We start from the raw sequence: 21233 nt of genomic DNA, 5'->3' as shown, positions 1-21233 counted from the left end.
GATTAGTATTCCCTTGTGTAAATGTACCACATTTTCTGTAATCATTCTTCTGTTGAGGGATATCTGGGTTCTTTCCAGCTTCTGGCTATTATAAATAAGGCTGCTATGAACACTGTGAAGTATGTTTCCTTATTACGTGTTGGAGCATCTTCTGGGCATATGCCCAGAAGTGCTATTGCTGGATCATCCAATAGTACTATGTCCAATTTTCTGAGGAACTCCCATACTGATTTCCAGAGTGGCTGTACCAGATGGCAATCTCACCATCAATGGAGGAGTGTTCCTCTTTCGCCAGCATCTGCTGTCACTTGAGTTCTTCAACTTAGCCATTCTGACTGCTGCGAGGTGAAATCTCGGGGTTGTTTTGATTTGCATTTCCCTCATGATTAATGATGCTGAACATTTTTTAGGTGCTTCTCAGCCATTCGGTATTCCTCAATTGAGAATTCCTTGTTTATCTCTGTACCCCATTTTTTATTAAGTATTTTCCTCGTTTACATTTCCAATGCTATCCCAAAAGTCCCCCATACCCACCCCCCTACTCCCCTACCCACCCACTCCCCCTTTATGGCCCTGGCGTTCCCCTGTACTGGGGCATATAAAGTTTGCAAGTCCAATGGGCCTCTCTTTCCAGTGATGGCCAACTAGGCCATCTTTTGATACATATGCAGCTAGAGACAAGAGCTTTGTACAAGGAGATAAGAATGGATCAATTCACATTCTTCTACATATTAACCACCAGTTGAGTCAGCACCATTTGTTGAAAATGTTGCCTTCTTTCTACTGGATTGTTTTAACACCTTTGTCAAAGATCAAATGACCATAGGTGTATGTGTTCACTTCTGGGTCTTCAATTCTTTTGTTGTTGTTTTGTTTTGTTTGTTTGCTTGTTTTTTCGAGACAGGGTTTCCCTGTATAGCCCAGGCTGTCCTGGAACTCACTTTGTAGACCAGGCTGGCATCGAACTCAGAAATCCACCTGCCTCTGCCTCCTGATTTCTGGGATTAAAGGCATGTGCCACCTTGCTCAGATAGGTCTTCAATTCTATTCCATTGATCTACCTGTCTGTCACTGTACCAGTACAATGTAGTGTTTATCACATTGCTCTGTAATAAGTACAGCTTGAGGTTTGGGACGATGATTCCACAAGAGATTCTTTCATTTTTGAGAATAGTTTTTGCTATCCTAGGTTTTTTGTTATTCCAGATGAATTTGCAAATTACCCTTTTAAACTCTGCAATGAATTGAGTTGGGCTTTTCATGGGGATTGCTTTGAGACCGTAGATAGCTTTCAGCAACATAGCTATTTTCACTATATTAATCCTGCAAATCCATGAGCATAGAAGATCTTTCCATCTTCTGAAATCTTCGATTTCTTTCTTCAGAGACTTGAAGTTCTTTTCATACAAATCCTTCACTTCCTTAGCTAGAGTCACACCAGGGTATTTTATATTATTTGTTACATTTTGAAGGGTATTATTTCCCTAATTTCTTTCTCAGCTTGTTTATCCTTTTTGCAGAGAAAAACCACTATTTGTTTGGGTTAATTTTATATCCAGCTACTTCACTGAAGTTGTTTATCAGGTTTATAAGTTCTCTGGTGGAATTTTGGGGGTCACTTATATACACTATAAAATCATCTGCAAATAGTGATATTTTGACTTCAAGTACTATATTAAATAGGTAGGGAAAGAGTGGGCAGCCTCGTCTAGTACCTAATTTTAGTGGGATTGCTTCAAGTTTCTCTCCATTTAGTTTGATAATGGCTACTGGTTTGTGGTATATTGCTTTTATTATGTTTAGGTATGAGCCTGGAATTCCTAATCTTTCCAATACTTTTATCATGAAGGGGGGTGTTGGATTTTTTCAAATGCTTTCTAAGCATCTAGTGAAATGATCATGTGGTTTTTGTCCTTAAGTTTGTTTATAAAGTGGATTACATTGATGGATTTCCATATATTAATTTATCCCTGCATCCCTGGGATGAAGCCTACTTGATCATGATGGATGATCGTTTTGATATGTTCTTGGATTCAGTTAGCAAGAATTTTATTGAGTATTTTTGCATTGATATTCCTAAGAGAAATTGGTCTGAAATTCTCTTTCTTTGTTGGGTCTTTATGTGGTTTAGGTATCAGAGTGATTGTGGCTTCAAAGAATGAATTGGGTAGAATACCTTCTGTTTCTATTTTATGGAATGGTTTGAGGAGAATTGGAATTAGGTCTTCTTTGATCTTCTGATAGAACGTTGCACTAAATCCATCTGGTCCTGGGCTTTTTTTTTTTTTTTTTTTTTTTTTTTTTTTGGTTGGGGAACTATCAATGACTGTTTCTATTTCTTTAGGGCATGTGGGACTGTTTAGATCATTAATCTGATCCTTATTCAACTTTGGTACCTGTATCTGTCTAGAGAATTGTTCATTTCATCCACATTTTTTTTTCAGTTTTTTTGAGTATAGGCTTTTGTAATAAGACCTGATGATTTTTTTTTTATTTCCTCAGATTCTCTTTTTATATCTCCCTTTTCATTTCTGTTTTTTTAGGATACTGTCCCTGTGCCCTCTTGTTAGTATGCTAAGGGTTTATCTATCTTGTTGATTTTCTCAAGGAACCAGCTCCTGACTTGGTTGATTCTTTGAATAGTTCTTTTTGTTTCCACTTGGTTGATTTCAGCTCTGAGTTTGATTATTTCCTGCTGTCTACTCCTCTTGGGTGACTTTCTTTCCTTTTGTTCTAGAGCTTTTAGGTGTGCTGTCAAGCTGATAGTCTATGCTCTCTCCAATTTCTTTTTGGAAGCACTCAGAACTATGAGTTTTCCTCTTAGGAATGCTTTTGTTATGTCCCATAAGTTTGTGTATGTCGTGGCTTCATTGTAATTAAACTAAAAAGTCTTTCATTACATTCTTTATTTCATCCTTGACCAATTTGTCATTTAGTAGAGTGTTATTCAGCTTCCACATGTATGTGGGCTTTCTATTATTTATGTTGTTATTGAAGATCAGCCTTAGTCCATGGTGATCTGATAGGATGTATGGGATTATTTCAATATTTTTATATCTGTTTAGGCCTTTTTTGTAACCAATTATATATGGTTAATTTTGGAGAAGGTACCATGAAGTGCTGAGAGGAAAGTATATCTTTTTGTTTTAGAATGAAATGTTCTATAGATTTGTTAAGTCCATTTGTTTAATAAGTTCTATTGGTTTCACTGTGTCTCTGTTTAATTTTTGTTTCCATGATCTGTCCATTGGAGAGAGTAGGGTGTTGAAGTCTCCCACTCTTATTGTGTGAGGTGCAATGTGTGATTTAAATTTAACAAAGTTTCTTTAATGAATTTGGCTGCCCTTTCATTTGGAGAATAGATGTTCAGAATTGAGAGTTCATCTTGGTAAATTTTACTTTTGATGAGTAACAAGTGTCCCTCCTCATCTTTTTTGATAAATTTAGGTTGAAAGTCGATTTTATTCAATATTAGAATGGCTACTCAAGCTTGTTTCTTGGGACCATTCGCTTGGAAAATTGTTTTCTAGCCTTTTATTCTAAGGTAGTGTCTGTCGCTGTCCCTGAGGTGGGTTTCCTGTATGCAGGAAAATGTTGGATCCTGTTTACATAACCAGTCTGTCTGTGTCTCTTTATTGGGAAATTGAGTCCATTTATATTAATAGATATTAAGGAAATGTCGTTGTTGCCTTCTGTTATTTTTGTTGTTAGAGTTGGAATTCTGTTCATGTGGCTATCTTCTTTAGGTTTGTTGAAATATTTCTTTCTTGCTTTCTCTAGAGCATAGTTTCCCTCTTTGTGTTGGAGTTTTCCCTTTATTATCCTTTGAAGGGCTGGATTTGTGGAAATATATTGTGTGAATATGGTTTTGTCATGGAATACCTTGGTTTCTCAATCTAGGGCAATTGAGAGTTTTGCTGAATATAGTAGCCAGGGCTTGCATTTGTGTTCTCTTAGAATCTGTATGACATCTGCCCAGGATCGTCTGGCTTTCATAGTCTCTGGTGACAAATCTGGTGAAATACTAATAGATCTGCCTTAATATATTACTTGACCTTTTACCCTTACTGCTTTGAATATTTTTTATTTAGTGCATTTTGGTGTTTTGATTATTATGTGTCAGTATGAATTTCTCTTCTGTTCCAGTCTATTTAGAGTTCTGTAGGCTTCTTGTATGTTCATTGACATCTCTTCCTTTAGGCCAGGGAAGTTTTCTTCTATAATTTTGTTGAAGATATTTACTGGCCCTTTAAGTTGGAAATCTTCTTTCTCATCTATACCTATTATCCTTAGGTATGGTATTCTCATTGTGTCCTGGATTTCCTGGATGTTTTGAGTTAGGATCTTTTTGCATTTTACATTTTCTTTGATTGTTGTTTCCATGTTTTCTATGGAATCTTTTGTAACTGAGATTCTCTCTTCCATCTCTTGTATTCTGTTGGTGATGCTTACATCTATGGCTCCTAATTTCTTTCCTAGGATTTCTATCTCCAGAGTTGTCTCCCTTTGTGATTTCTTTATTGTTTCTACTTCCATTTTTATATCCTGGATGGTTTTGTTCAATTCCACCAACCTTTTGGTTGTTTTTTCCTATAATTCTTTAAGGGATTTTTGTGTTTCCTCTTTAAAGAGTTCTATCTGTTTTGCTGTGTTCTCCTGTATTTCTTTAAGGGAGTTAATGTCCTTAAAATTCTCTACCAGAATCATGAGATATGACTTTAAATCTGAATATTGCTTTTCTGGTGTGTTTGGGCATCCAGGACTCATTGCGGTGGGAGTACTGTGCTCTGGTGATGCCAAGTAGTCTTGGTTTCTATTGGTAAGATTCTTACACTTGCCTTTCGCCATCTGCTAATGTCTGGTGTTATATGTTCTAGCTGTCTCTGGCTGGAGCGTGTTCATCCTGTGAGTCTGTTAGCCCATGTCAGCACTCCTGGGAGACCAGCTCTCTCCTGATAATACCAGTATACAGGGGGCTGTGTAACAGCCCCACCTACTGGCTGCAGATGTAGGCCAGTAGGATCCTGTCCTAGAAGCTCTGTTGCCTGTGCTCTCCTGAGCAGACCTGCCTTAGAGAAACATGGGAGGGAAAATGGCCATCTTACCTGTGTCCTGGGGTCAGAGCACCCCTTGGAGGCAAGCTCTCCTCTGGCAGGGAAGATGCACAGAGGACTGAGGATCAGCTCTACCTCCTCACTGAGGAGGAAGGCCTCTAGGACCATGCCCAAGAAGCTCTATTGCTTCTGCAGCCTGTGCTCTCCTGAGCGGATCCACCTCAGAGAGACACCGGAGAGAAAATTGAGTTGTTGTTGTTGTTGTTTGGTTTGTTTTGGTTTTTTTTTTTTATTTATTCTCAGCAATTAAAGGTATAGGTGTGGCTAGCAATATTCTTTTTTAATACAAATGTTCAAATTATCCAATTTAAATTGATTAGTAAGCCTAATTTTAACCTTGCTTACCTTTGGCGTTTTCTACTGAAACAGTTTCCTGGAATGTTAAATTGAAGATTGAGGAAATAAGCAGAGGATATATTCCTCATTAAATAACGTTATTTGAAATTTGAAGCTGAGACGAAAGGATGGACCATCCAGAGACTATCCCACCTAGGGATCCATCCCATAATCAACCAACAAAACCAGGCACTATTGCATATGCCAGCAAGATTTTTCTGAAAGGACCCTGATATAGCTGAGCCTTGTGAGGCTATGCCAGTGCCTGGCAAATACAGAACTAGATGCTCACAGTCTCTATAGGATGGAACACAGGGACCCCAATGGAGGAGCTAGAGAAAGTACCCAAAGAGCTGAAGGGGTCTGCAACCCTATAAGTGGAACAACAATATGAACTAACCAGTATCCCCAGAGCTCGTGTCTCTAGCTGCATATGTATCAGAAGATGGCCTAGTCGGCCATCATAGGGAAGAGAGGTCCCTAGGTCTTGCAAATTTTATATGATCCAGTACAGGTGAACGCCAGGTCCAAGAAGTGGGAGTAGGTGTGTAGAGGAGCAGGGCAGGGGGGTGGTATAGGAGACTTTTGGGACAGCATTTGAAATGTAAATAAAGAAAATACCTAATAAAAAACAGTGTTGAAAGAGCAAAGAGTTAAAAAAAAATAACGTTGTTTGACAGTTGCTCACATAGTGATCAACCTATGAACTGATTTTTTTCAATTCTTCACATCTGTAACATTTAGAAACTGATTTCTCCCACTCACTTGCTTTCCAGTAGGTAGCCTAAGTGATTTTGCAGTCCTGCTTGGCTTATGAGTTTTATATTATTGACTTTACTCTGTAGAGAGATGAAATACAGCTGCAAATTCTATGGCTGTTAAAGTTAAAGCCCTTCTTATGTCACTTACAGATTGCTTTTAGATTAAGGACCTTTTGACCTAGGGTTACAGTGATTGCTTTATTATCTGACCATGGTGCTTACAATAAAAGCTTGCTGAATGCTTTCAGCACTTTACCTGCTTAGAAGTAGGATCTTCTGAAGATCCTGCAGCAGAGGTAGAGCCAGGTAAAAAGCTTAAATCATCAAGCAATATTTATCAGCAATAAACAGCAGTCCCTGGAAATAAATGTTCTACCCAGCAAATAAATCTATAAAGCAATGATTTAATGTGTGAGAATGTAGAACTGATTTTGTATTAAAAATAATTTACTAATACTAATTGTCTACTGATTTAAAACTAGATACTTCTACAGCTTTAAGTTCATATAAATAGACTGGGAAAGATGATGATGTAGTAGTACTATAATAATATACTTAGATCCAAACTCCACAAATCACAGAAGGCAAAGCATGCCTGTAGCAATTTGAACACAGTTGCATTGATGAGGTAACATATTGTTTGAAGCAAAAATAAGGAAGGTTGTCTCACAAGATGAAAAAGTCTTCATGCTCAAGCTGAGCCATCTCAAACATCAAGATTGATGGCACATGTATGATAAGGAAGAGACATCAGGATGAACTTAAACCTGAAGGTGATTCTTTAAGCTAAAGGGAGGACAATTCATTACACATTAGGAGTTAATTCTAAAATGTGGCTGTTGAAACAGCAGAACTTTAGAAATGGGATGAAGTAAGTGTCATAGCTCTTCCCTAGCATGGACAGTGCCCCAGGTTAGGTCCAGCAGTCAGAATATAAGACAAATTAAAAAGTAACATATAAACAATGCATTTTTCTTTTTATAAGGAGTCTCTACATGCCATCACTGCTGCCTTTCCTAGCAGAGTTTGTTGTGTATCGAAGATAATTATTCGGTACTTATTACCTAAACTAAATTTTAAATAATATTTAGCAAATTATGACTCTAGCCTGACCTTGACTGTGGGCATCATACTAAAGGTAAAATACCTATGAAGTTAATGAAATTTTTACATAACACAGGGTCTAAGCTTTCCTTATGCCACGTAGTCACACATCTTTGTCTCTGTCTCTTTTTAAACACAACTGAGAAATTCTCCCAGGTAGGTCTGGCAAAAAAAAATCTCATAAAGTAAAATATTAAACTCTCCAGTCTGTAACACAGGCTTCATGAGTCTTTGTAAGTTACTAAAAATAAATACTAGGTTTATGAGAAAAATTTAAACAGTGTTGAAGGAGCAAAGAATAAAAATTCAGTAAACATTCCAGGGATTAAACAGATCCATCTTCATAGATGCTATTTTATTATCAGTCAACTAGAATTTCTAAACACCTTGATTACCTAATCCTGTATATCTAGTAATACATATTATCTGATATTTCATTGATAATTGATAAGTTTAAAATAAATATTATATTGACCTAATTCTTTCTATAAATAAACAATTGGAAATTTTGGGTGGGTTACCATCAATGACATAACTTCTTCATTTACACAGTAGTTCAATACAGGTCCATGTCATCTCTTTGGGCCCAAGAGTCTTTTCCTCAAGCCCAAAATGGTGAAAAAAAAAAAAAAAAAAAAAAGCCCAGGAGTGGTATTGCTGGATCCTCCAGTAGTACTATGACCAATTTTCTGAGGAACTCCCAAACTGATTTCCAGACTAGTTGTACCAGCTTGCAATCCTACCAGCAATGGAGAAGTGTTCCTCTTCCGCCACTTTCTCACCAGCATCTGCTGTCACCTGCATTTTTCAGCTTAGCCATTCTGACTGGTATGAGGTGGAATCTCAGGGTTGTTTTCACTTGCATTTCTCTGATAGCTAAAGATGTTGGACATTTTTTTAGGTGCTTCTCAGTCATTCAATATTCTGCAGTTGAGAACTCTTCGTTTAGCTCTGTACCCCATTTTTAATAGAGTTATTTGGTTTTCTAGAGTCTCACTTCTTGAGTTCTTTGTATATATTGGATATTAGCCCATGATTGCATTTAGGATTGGTAAAGATCTTTTCCCAATCTGTTGGTTGCCTGTTGGTCTTATTGACAGTGTCCTTTGCCTTACAGAAGCTCCATCCCATACATAACCACCACACCCAGACACTATGGCAGATGCCAACAAGAGCTTGCTGACAGGAGCTTGATATAGCTGTCTCCTGAGATGCTCTGCCAGTGCCTGACAAATACAGAGGTGGATGCTCAAAGCCTACCACTGGTCTGAGCACAGGGTATCTAATGAAGGAGCTAGAGAAAATACCGAAGGGCTGAAGAGGTTTGCAGCCCCATAGGAGGAACAACAATATGAACTAACCAGTATCTCCAGAGCTCCCTGGGACTAAATTACCAACCAAAGAAAACACATGGTGGGACTCATGGCTCTAACTGCATATGTAGCAGAGGATGGTCTAGTTGGTCATCAATGGGAGGAGAGGCCCTTGGTCCTGTAAAGGTTCTATGCCCCAGTATAGGGGACTGCCAGGGCCAGGAAGTGGGAGTGGGTGGATTGGTGAGCAGGGGGAGGGGGAAAGGGATAGGGGATTTTCTGAAGGGAAATTAGGAAAGGGGATAACATTTGAAATGTAAATAAAGAAAATTTCTAAAAAAAAAAAAAAGAAATGAAAAAAAGTAAAGTAAAAATGTTCATGAATGAAGCAAGAAACAAGTAGTTATGTGGAGTGTTTGTTCCTGTATATTACCACCACTATCCATGCTAAGTGCATGTGTTCAAATCCAAAATCTTAACATGAAGTAATTAAGAGATATAGACACTGGGGGATTGCTAGGTAGTAGGAGTGAAACTGCAATGAATGAGATTAGTGCCCTGGTCGAAGAAAATCAAGTGTGTGAGGAGATGTCCATCAATTAAAAAGGAGTAAATACAGGCATGGATCATGAACTCCACAGCCCCTGAGAATGTTAGCAACCCTTTTCAGCTTTGTAAAATCCCAGTCTCTAAGCCAACAGCAGTTCTAATGAACCAAGAAACATTCCAGCAGGTAGAAGTAGATACTGGTGTCAATCAATATGTGCCTCCAGGCTAAGCAGAACATCCTTGCAATAGTGTCACCATACAGAAGTAAGTCTTGGATCTTAGAAAGTGAGCTACCCTTGCTCCATGTTATGTGTAATAGGAGTGGTGGTTCCATTGAAGATTACTTCTTAATGGCCCAACTGATCATAGTTCTTGATGTCCCAGTTTTTATTGGCTGTCATCACTGTCTTGTACATGAGATTTTTATGAGTGTTTTCAAGTTCCAGTTGTAATGTCAAAGCAGTTACATTTCTTCATATACTCTTTTTATATAAAATTTTTTCTCTTGTAAAATAGCAAGAACATTCTTGGTTAATTTTGATTCTAGAAAACTGCCTTGCTTTTCTTCCTTACCCTTAATCTATAACCAGGGAGAACCTTCTATTTTAGTGTAGTGTAAACTCAAAATGAATGGTCATGATACTTGCACATTGTAACACTGTCTTCTAAGGACTTGATCCATCTCAATTTACCTCATGTGGATATCAGCTTCTTTGTCAATTCTCCTTGCTGTCTAGTTACATTACAGCACCTTTTCCCAGCTCTTTAAAAACATTTTTTTATGAATTTATCCTTTTCTGACATACGTTTTCTGCCACCACCATTTCTAGAAGACTGACTACTCCTTTTTATGTACTTTATGACAGATTTGTATTTTACCTAGCTTATTTTTTATGCTTCAGTGGTTTTTTTGTCAGAATAATATGTGCTGACAGGGGTCCTGGAAAGACATTTCAGCAGTTAAAAGCATCTGTTACTCTTCCATTGGTACTGAGTTCAGTTCCCAGAACCCACAAGGCAGCTCGCAGGAACCTGTAATTGGTTCTAGGAGGTCTGATGCCCTATTATGTCCCCTATGAAAACCCTCACACACATGCCATACACTCATACAAACATAAATAAAAATAAAACAATCTTTTAAAAACTATATCAGTTAACAGACAATTTTCATATCTAAGATTCTGCAATCATAATTGCATACACTGCTTTACAGAAATGTCATTCGAATAAAGGACACTTATATTTCCTCCATTTTAACAAAGATGTCACTGTCACATACATTCTCTTCCACTCAGGCTTGGATGAGTTCTTTACCCTGGAGTGAAAAATAAGAATCAGAAATTAAGGCAAAATGCCCAGAGGAAGGGAGTGGGCAAGGGAATAAGTATAAGAGAGATGTGTCTTGGTGCTGTTCTCTAGAATAAAAGGATAATCAACAAACAGAGAATAAGCCCTGTTTGAAATCCCAAGATTCAACAGAAAACACTCCACTGACCTCCATGACAAATTTTTACACCTTATATTCAAGCTGGATATTATGAAGTAACCTACCTCGGCCCTCAGAAAATCTTTTTAAAAGCTATATAAGAAGCTTCTCTTGATATTCTCTCTTCCATTTCAAGAAATAAGGTATTGTAATACTTAACTAAAGAAAATAGTAAAATATAGTTAATGAATCTATGCCCCTGAAAAACTCCAGTGTTCACATTGTGAGTATCTGATGGGTCATTGTTTATTCACTATCTCACTCAGTACACTTCATAAGAACCCTTTCTGGAAGGCATTATACCCACTTGATATTAGAAGAATTTAAGAGAAATAAATGTTTGCTTATTGATTTTTCAATAGTGTGTATTTAACTTCCATAATCCATGCTGGGGTCTCATTTTCTAAAGCCACACTGATTTCAGAGTACACAGATGGATAATCTTGAGAGTTTGATTTTATAAGTACAATCGAGAGCACTACCTGGATGTCAGGCACTTAAAAATACTATTCATCTAATTCTCAAAACAAACCACATGGGCAGAACTGTCACTGTCCATTTTTCTGAAAGGAGATACCAACATATGTAGAAATTATAACTTGTCTAACATATACAGCACAGAGGCTGGCCCCAAACTCCAGTGATCTAGCTTTGGAATCTGTGCCTTTCCACACATGCTTTACAGGCCCGTGAAGTCATGAATATTTTCATACATTTATTGTCCAGACTGGTATGAAATTCACTAGTGAAAACTCAAAACATGGACTCTACTCTCTTTCTGGGACTTAGCTTTAAGGGGAAGAAAGTAACCATGAAAAAGACCCTGGGCATTAAATTATTGTTGTTCAGAATTTCACAGATCCCTGAAGTCCTACTTTTATGTCCCACTTCATAGGACTCAACACAAAGTGGCCAACACCAGAAGGAACATGTCAATTCACAACAATATGTAAGCAGCTGAAATTCTTTTGTATTTAAGCACTAACTGCCAAAAATTGAGTACCAGCAGGATAGTGAAAGCATTTTATCCTCAATTCACATCTAATTTTACTAACATTAGAAGCTTTCATAATTTCCGAATTTCTCAGGAAAGTTTCTTAAATCTTATGCTTGGGAAGCTACCCTGAGAGGGAGCTGCTCAAAACAACACACTGTATGTTGTTGATACAAAGCACACAGCTCCCACCTCAATACAGTTAAGAAATAGTCTTAATTTGTGGATATTTCAAAAGAATTCAGGTAACAATACAGTATCTCTCTTCATGGATGCTTATAGTCTAGAAACACAAATGCATGCTTCCCAAAAAGACATGTCTTGTTTTGAAAATGCTTACATGATATTTTACTTATTATACAATAAAGAAATACATAAATTGAGTCATTTCTCAAACACATCATTTTCAGACTCTCCCTGCATGTGGAAGTTGCACACTTTTTTGTCCTCTAGCATTATAAAAGCTCATTCCTTGTGTCTGGTAAAGATGGGTCTGAGAGTCAGGAAAATAGTTTTCAGGGGACAGAAATAAATCTGTAAGGAATTAATCCTTGAATCATATCAAATTTATCAGCCCTTTATAATCTGGTCTGACTTCACTTTTATTCCACACTTTGAATCTGATAAAACATTTACTTATGACATAATGGAAATATTATATCTAAAGTAGAAATAATTAAGAGCATAGAATAGCCTATAGGAAATAGCTGACAACATTTACTCTTATCAGTTTAGGTCATGGCCTTGGATCAGCTGTGAGCTGCGCTGGGCTGTCTGATGTTTGATCACTTATAGGAATAGAAGTGCTAGGAAAAGGTTACAAACAGATTAGGGAATTTTCCAGCACTTAGGGGAAAATGAATAGTTAGAAGTTCTAACCTGCCTCCTTGAGAATCTGCCTCTTTTTCCAAGTCCTAACTCCCTGCCTTCCTCAACATAAAACAAAACAAAACAAAACAAAACAAAACAAAAAAACAGTAGCCAGTATGTTAATGCTGAATATACCTTTCCTAATATACCTAATATACCTTTCCTAAAAAAAAAAAAAAAAAAAAAAAAAAAAAACAAGAATGGCCTATAGAACTAAAAATATCACTTGAGGAAAACACATTTTGTCTGGCCAATCAGCCAATCATAGTCTTTGATTAGATTGTATGTTTCTTTCTTTGTTTGCAGTTATCTGTACTACATGAAACATTTTATTTGATGTTTAAAGTACTTGAAATAATTTGTTCTCCTTTAGTTCTAGTTTCCTTTCTGAAAAATTTAAACGCATGTTTATAAACTCATGGGGAATAATTAGTTCTAATTCTAAGGGAAATTTGCCATATCTAAGTTATTATAATTCTTATTTGTGATTGATAATTTAAGTATCCTATTATGTTGGTAGTACATTAGGTTTTAATTTGAGATATTTTAAAAGGATGCAGATAACAATATAGTACTGCCTTGACACACTTTTTAACAAACTTGTCTTTCCCATTAAACAGTGAAAGAAACAAAAATCCAGGCTTATAAATCAAAGTGCATAGACTTTTGTGCCTTAATCAAATCTTATTTTTTTTTATTTTGTAATTGGAAAAAAGAAATTGTGCTACAATCGGAGTCAATCTTGTACTATTGCTTATTTATGCTTACTAGCAAATATTACTATTAAAATTTTAATAAAATTAACTAAATTTTATTAAATTTTATTAAAAAAATAAAAAAGAACTATCATTTAATCAATGTTGTGAAATACCGTGAACATTGTAAGTGAAGACTGTTTGTACACTTTGGGTACAAAAGAGTCAATTAAAATCTGTAGAATTTCGAACATTGTCTAAAGTTACTCTGAGGTGGCAGAAGTCTGAATGTGTCATAATGTATCTCAGAGTACTGAATCTATACTCTGGTGACCTGAGTCTGATCCCAGGGAGCCTAAACTGGAAGGAGGGTACCAACACCTGTAATATGCCCTCTCATTCCACATGTGCACTGTGGCATGTGTGTACTCACACATGAACACATGCATGCACATATGTGTACACACAAGCACACACACAAACTTAATACAAAAAGATGTGAATGTAAACTTGAAAACAAAAGTAGCATCCTTTTTCTCATATTTTCCTGTATTGCTGCATTTATCACAGACAATTTTAACTTGTTTTATATTTTTAATTATGTATATGTTGCAAGATGTGCATATGAGTGCTGGTACCTCCAGAGGCTAGAACTCTTAGATCCTTCTGAAACTGGGGATACAGGGGATAGTGAGTTGTCTCTCCTAGCTCCACAAATTAACCTTTATAAAAGTAATCTATTTTTATAGACCCAGTTACTGTTCTTCCTTCTTTCTTAATAGGAAGTTTGTTTGGATTTGTCTCTAAAATTTTTGATGAAAGAGAGAGGTACCTCCCCAACTGAGGCTCCTTTGGAAGATTTACAATATCTTTGTTCATTTAAAAAGTAGACTTTTATTCAAGTTATTTTGAATAATAAGAGAGTTGTTATGAACTGTAGTAAAAAAACTTAAATCTTTTAACATATTAAAATAGATTAAGTAGATGAAAGGACAAAAATATGATTAGGGAAAAAGCAATATATCTCCATTTGTAGCTTTATTAAATATAAGGTTATATATGGCTGATTACCTATTGGATGATTAAATATATAAATGTGTTGCTGCCAAGCCTGGTGACCTGGGTCTGATACCAAGGGACATAAACAGTAGAAGGACAGAACCAACTCCTGTATGTTATTCTTTAATCTCCACATGCATAATGGCATGTTTGTACTCACACATGAACACATGGATCCACGTATGTGTACACAAACACACACACACACTCTAAGGAAATACATAAAGTTATAAGTGTAGACTTAGAAACAAAATTAGTATCATTGTTATTGGTTGGGAGCATGCCAAAGGAAATTAAAACTACCTTAGTCAGTTTTTTTGAAAATCTAAATATTAATGAATTTAATAATTATAAAACAGGAGAATCAGTAGAAGTGTTGCAAGAGGATCTTTTACTTTAGATACTTGGGGTATTCAACTGTTGTTTTAGTTGAAGTTGAATATCACCCAAATTTTCTGAACATATGTGGATCCAACATGAAGACCCTGACACAAGTTTAAGGTAAGATAGAATCTCAAAATAGTTCTGATTTGTATTTTTCCTGATGGCTAAGGACATTGAACATTTCTTTAAATGTTTCCCAGCCATTTGGGATTCCACTATTGAAAATTCTGTTTAGATATAGCTAGCCTTAATTGTCAATTTGAAGAGAGACACCTGGGAATCAAATTTCAATTAGCATTGTTTTTGTCCAATGTATGGAGTTCTGTCATGATTATGCCACTGTGGGCGGTTCCACTCCATAAGCATGAAATTCTAAACTATGGAATAGTGGAAAAAGTGAGCTGAACACTGACATTAGTGCATTCATACCACTCTTCTGACTGTGGATGAAAACCAATAGCCACCAGTTGCTGGTGCCCTGACCTCTCCACTGTGATAAAATCTGCAACTACGAGGCTGCTTTTCTCAAGGTGTTTTTTTCTTGGCAACAGAAATGAAATGGAGACAGAAAACCTTCATGAGATACTGAGCTGGAAACTGAGAAAATGCAGATTAGGTGAGATTTCTAGGCAAAGAGAAAACCTATGGCAAAGAACCTAAGCAGGAACAAAACAGGCGTCTTCTAGAAAAAGAAGTCCTGTGAAGCTGAAAAAAAAGGGAAATGGGGAGGTAGACCAGGACAAAGAAGTGAGAAAACGAAAAAACACACACAAAGACCAGATTATGTAGGGGTCCATGAACAATAAATTGGTGCTTAGATTTTACATAAGGGTAGGAAAGTTACTAAATCCAAAGAAATTATGTGCTCTGATCAAATTATAAAAAGTAAGTATGGCTACTACATGACTGTGAAAGATCAGAGGGATCATTCAGAAAGATTTTTGTAACAATTCAGAGATATGATAATGGAGGCTTGAACCTGAGGTACACAGAGTGGCATAGAAGAGAGACCAGCCATGGAATCTAGGCACTGATTGGAAACAGTTCCTGTGAAAGTAACATCTATGTTGTTGTGTATGAAGATTAAGAGAAAGAGAATAGATAAGACACTACATAGGAGAGAAATTCCTCAAAATTTTATTCAATTATCTATGCTTTCAAAAATAAATAGTCAAAATAGATGATGGTCCCTAAGTTGAAAACTTGGTAAAACTACTTATACTAAACCACACAGCCACCATTGGCAATAAATCATTTGAACTGATTTTTATTTAATTAGTTAGTTAGTTAGTTAGTTAGTTAGTTATTCATTTATTTACATCTCAAATGTTCTCTTCCTCCTGGTCCCCACTCATAGTCCTTCCCTAAATTCTCCCTCCCTTTCTCCTCTGAGAGGGCAGGGCACGCCTTGGCATCCCCCTACCACGCACATCAAGCTCTGCCAGATTGGGTGCATCATCTTGATCTGATTTTTTTAAGGTTAACATTTCTCTAAGTTAAACCACAAATACACTTAATGATTTGTATGTATGTGTATGTGTTATCATAGCTTTTGCAATTAAATAGCTTGAATTCATTAGTTATTTAAAATTTTATTAATGTCCTTCCTGCCATTTATCAGTAAAGATAGTACCAAAAGATCCAAGGAGTCACTCTTGAAACATATACAAAAAAGCAAGACAAATAGAATATTTTTCCCTTTAAAATGAATATCTTGAATAATATGATTCTATTAACTACAGTCTACACTCATTTGTAAATATGAGAAAATTATGGAATTTGATTTCAGTTTTTTTTTCTCATGAGAAGTAAACACTTTGCCATTTGCAACCTGAATCTGGGGCAGTGGGCAGATGTGTTTACAAGACAGTTTTTTACCTGCAGACATCTTTCCCTTCCTGCTCCAACCAATCCCAGGAAACTTGTAAAGTAAGTAAAACAAACCTGGTGAGCAATTATAATCTCGGTTGTTCTATTTGGATAATGTAACTATCCTTGATAAAGGACCGAGTGTTGTTTTTGTCTTGTACTTTGAATGTTGAGGAGGGCACTTTTTCTGGGTTTTTAGTTGTAGAGATCAATCTCAGAGCTTCTCCATGATGAGCAAGTACCATTGAGCAGCACCCAGGCTCCCGTGCAGCTGCATCCCAGCCCCAAATTAATGTTCTTTTGAGAGAGGAGTGCAGCTCCCAATTAAAACTTCATCCAATTATTGATATTAAACTTTACTTTACCTATGCCTTTAAATTCCAGTTATTTGTAAATTGCCATTAGAAACATTGAATGATTTATTCATGAATTTGCTATTTTTAAAAAATTGGCTTAAAACAAACAAAAAAAATTACCTTGAAATACAGTTATTTTCCAATATTCCAACAATAATATTTTATTAGGTATTTATTTCATTTACATTTCCAATGCTTTCCCAAAAGTCCCCCAGACCCTCCCACACCCACTCCCCCACCCATGCACCCCCACTTCTTGGCCCTGGAGTTCCCCTGTACTGGGACATATAAAGTTTGCACGACCAATGGGCCTCTCTTTCCACTGATGGCCGACTAGTTCATCTTTTGATACATATGCAGCTAGAGACCTGAGCTATGGGGGGGGGGGGCGTTACTGGTTAGTTCATATTGTTGTTCCACCTATAGGGCTGCAGATCCCCCCCGCATCTTGGGTACTTTCTCTAGCTCCTCCATTGGGGGCCCTGTGATCCATCCAATAGCTGACTGTGAGCATCCACTTCTGTGTTTGCTAGGCCCCGGCATAGTCTCACAAAAGACAGCTATATCAGGGTCCTTTCAGCAAAAATCTTGCTAGTGTATGCAATGGTGTCAGCGTTTGGAAGCTGATTATGGGATGGATCCCTGGGTATGGCAGTCTCTAAATGGTCCATCCTTTTGTCTCAGCTCCAAACTTTGTCTCTGTAACTCCTTCCATGGGTGTTTTGGTCCCAATTCTAAGAAAAATATTAGTTTTCAGTTACAGTTTTAGCTGAGTGAAAGAACACCAACCAAGCATTCATTGATTCCTGGCTAGATCCACAGAACTGCCAAAACAAGATTCTGTGGATCTTGCCAGGAATCAATGAATGCTTGGTTAGTGTCCTTTCACTCAGCTAAAACTGTAACCCAAGACTAATATTTTTCCTGCTTAAAGTAAATTTTTTAACAAGATATTTCTAAATATAAGTCATGCATATCTTCCATCACACCCAAAATAATATTATTTAATGTACCAATTCCATCAACCTATGCTTAAAATGGTGTTTGATGAATAAATAGTCACCTTAGTCTATTTACATCAATGGAATAGAAGCAGAGGATTGGCTGATTATGCACCAGAATGGGGGTTTAAATATTTCAACTCATTTCCGGATATCCAGTAGTTATTAAAAGTACTTTAAAAGTGTAAAATTCAATTAAGTATTGAGATGATGATGAGCAAACTCTTCTGTTTCCTGTCTGGGCAAATATTAAACTCCCTCAGCTATTTCTAGAATATTCAACAATTTCTGATGCTTTCACAGGTCACAGACAGATGAAAACCTTCAGCAGCCCCATCAACTCCAGCACCACCACTGGCTTCATCCTCTTGGGCTTCCCTTGCCCCAGGGAGGGGCAAATTCTCCTCTTTGTGCTCTTCTCCATTGTCTACCTGCTTACCCTCATGGGCAACACTTCCATCATCTTTGCAGTATGCTGGGATCAGAGACTCCACACACCCATGTATCTCCTGCTGGCCAACTTCTCATTCCTGGAGATCTGGTATGTCACCTCCACAGTCCCCAACATGTTGGCCAATTTCCTCTCTGACACCAAGGTCATCTCTTTCTCTGGATGCTTCCTGCAGTTCTATTTCTTCTTCTCCTTGGGTTCTACAGAATGCCTTTTCCTGGCAGTCATGGCATTTGATCGATACCTTGCCATCTGTAGGCCACTACATTATCCTGCTCTCATGACTGGGCGCCTCTGCAACATCCTTGTGATCAGTTGCTGGGTGCTTGGTTTCCTCTGGTTCCCTGTACCCATCATCATCATCTCCCAGATGTCCTTCTGTGGGTCCAGAATTATAGACCACTTCCTGTGTGACCCAGGCCCTCTATTGGCCCTCACCTGTTCCAGAGCCCCATTGATGGAGGTTTTCTGGACAATTATAACATCTCTTATCCTGTTCATTCCTTTCCTCTTCATCATGGGATCTTATACATTGGTCCTGAGAGCTGTGTTCAGAGTTCCTTCAAGAGATGGACAAAAAAAGGCTTTCTCCACTTGCGGATCTCATCTCACAGTAGTTTTACTCTTTTATGGCTCAGTGATGATAATGTATCTAAGCCCGACCTCTGAGCATGAAGCTGGAATGCAGAAGCTTGTGACTCTATTTTATTCTGTGGTTACTCCACTCATTAATCCTGTGATATACAGTCTAAGGAACAAAGATATGAAACATGCCCTGCAGAAGATTTTAAGAACATAAATATTGGAATTTTAAGCAACCAAAACACATTTTACCACATATACATATATTTGAATATATTCAATATATTTATATGCACAAGAATGATCAAATTGTGCCATTTACAGCAACATAAATAACATGGAAAAACATTGTGTGAAGTAAAATATGTCAGTTATTTAAAGTCAAATTCTGCATGTTCTCACTTATGAATATAAAATGTTTTTTTTTTTAAAATGAATAGGATGCTGATGCCAAGAAGTGCTTACTGACAGGAGCCTGATATAGCTGTCTCCTGAGAGACTTGGCCAGAGCCTTACTGATTTAGATGCAGATGCTTGCAGCCAACCATTGGAAAGAGCATGGGAAGCCCAATGGAGCTGTTAGCGGTATGACTGCAGGATCTGAAGGGGCTTGCAACCCCATAGGAAGAGGAGCAATATAAACCAACCAGACCCACCAGAGCTCCCAGGGACTAAATCACCAACCAAAGAGTACACATGGAAGGACCCATGGCTCCAGGTGCATATGTAGCAGAGGATAGCTTATCTGACATCAATGTGAAGGGAGGCCCTTTGTCCAGTAAAGGCTCAATGTCCAGTGTTGGGGAATTCTAGAGTGGTGAAACAGAAGTGGGTGTATGAGTGAGGGAGCACCCTCATAGAAGCAGGGGGAAGAGCGATGGGACAGGGTATTTGCAGAGAGAATAACATTTGAAATGAAAAGAAATAAAATAACCAATAAAATGCAAAATAATAAATAAAAAATAAAAATAAAAAAGGAATAGGATGTTTCCCAGAGACTAGGAAGTATAAGGAGAAGCAATTTGGCTAGTGTATGCAGGGGTTAGAGTTGGATAGTTACTCAAAATATATGTTTGATAGCATAATAAAATAATATGTCTGACAAGCATTAATTCTATTTCAAACAAAAATACTGAAATTGGAATGTTCACAACATAAAAAAATAAGACAAATATTTATACAATTACATAGAAATTATATACATTGTATTCATATAGTGAATGTCACCTTGGATCTACAAATATATACACTTATTATAACAATTAAACATATAGAACTAAACAGCTTAAAGCATGTCTGTAACCTGAGAACTTGAAAGGTAGGACTGGAGGATCAGAATTTCAAGGGACCGTGGATATATAGTAAGATCATGTTTCAGAAAATGAAATAGAAGAACAGGATAGTCCATGCCTGTGATACTTATATTTCCTGTTGCTATAGTAAATCACATTACTAAAAGTAGTTTAGGAAAGAAAAGGATTACTTTGTATATGGATTATGTATATAATCCATCACTCTATGGAGCCAAGATAAGATAATAAAGCAGGAAACTAGAGGCAAGCACTGAATCAGAGACCATGAAGGAACATACTCTACTGGCTTGCTTTCTGTAGCTTTCTTAACTTGCTGTCTTCTAAAACTCAGGACCACCTGCCCAGGAATAGCACCATGCACAGTGGAGTGGACCCTCCCACCTCAGTCATTAATCATTAATGAAGAAAATGCTGCACAGATAGGCTTGTAGGCCAGTCCAACTGAGACTAATTCTAGATGACTATAATTTATGTCAAGTAGACAAAACATAACCAATACATATTATCACTTGCCAACCTGACTTATAAACTCTTTGCTATTAAATAACCTTTCATTTGTTTAATCTTAAGCCCTCGTGTTAATATAATGATATAAAACACAACCTAACTTTTTAAAACTCCCTCTTCAGAGAGTTGTCTTCTGTATCAATGAGTATAAGGCTATGCCTCACTTTCTGTTCTTAATTGCTAATAATAATCAAAAAATGTTTTGCTTTTATTTTATACAGTACAACCATTCTCCCCTCCAAATCCCCCTCCCACAGTTCCTCATCCCATTCTTCTTCCCCCTGTCTCCGAGAGGATGCCCCCCACCAGGCCTCCCTACACCCTGGGGCCTCAAATCTCTAGAGAGTTAGGCACATCTTCTCCCACTGAGGCCAGACCAAGCAATCTTGTGCTATATTTGTATTGGGGGTCTCAGACCAGCTCTTGTATGCTGCCTGGTTGGAGGCTCAGCATCTGGGAGATCTCAGGACTCTGGATTAATTGACACTG

The 21233-nt window shown here is 37.2% G+C and overlaps 1 protein-coding gene across 1 annotated transcript; it reads left to right on the top strand.

The window, feature by feature from the left end:
- Window positions 1–18205: 18205 nt before the first annotated feature.
- LOC110309575 (olfactory receptor 11G2-like) lies at window positions 18206–19141 on the top strand. The gene has a single exon (XM_021182310.2). It carries the CDS (start codon window positions 18206–18208, stop codon window positions 19139–19141), a length of 936 nt encoding a protein of 311 aa, XP_021037969.1.
- The last annotated feature ends 2092 nt before the right edge of the window (window positions 19142–21233 follow it).

The sequence above is a fragment of the Mus caroli genome, unplaced genomic scaffold (genome assembly GCF_978045245.1).
Source record: "Mus caroli unplaced genomic scaffold, Mus_caroli_1 scaffold_12, whole genome shotgun sequence".
Lineage (NCBI taxonomy): Eukaryota > Metazoa > Chordata > Mammalia > Rodentia > Muridae > Mus > Mus caroli.
Note: the sequence above shows the minus strand (reverse complement) of the source record. Positions and strands in the feature narration are given on the sequence as shown.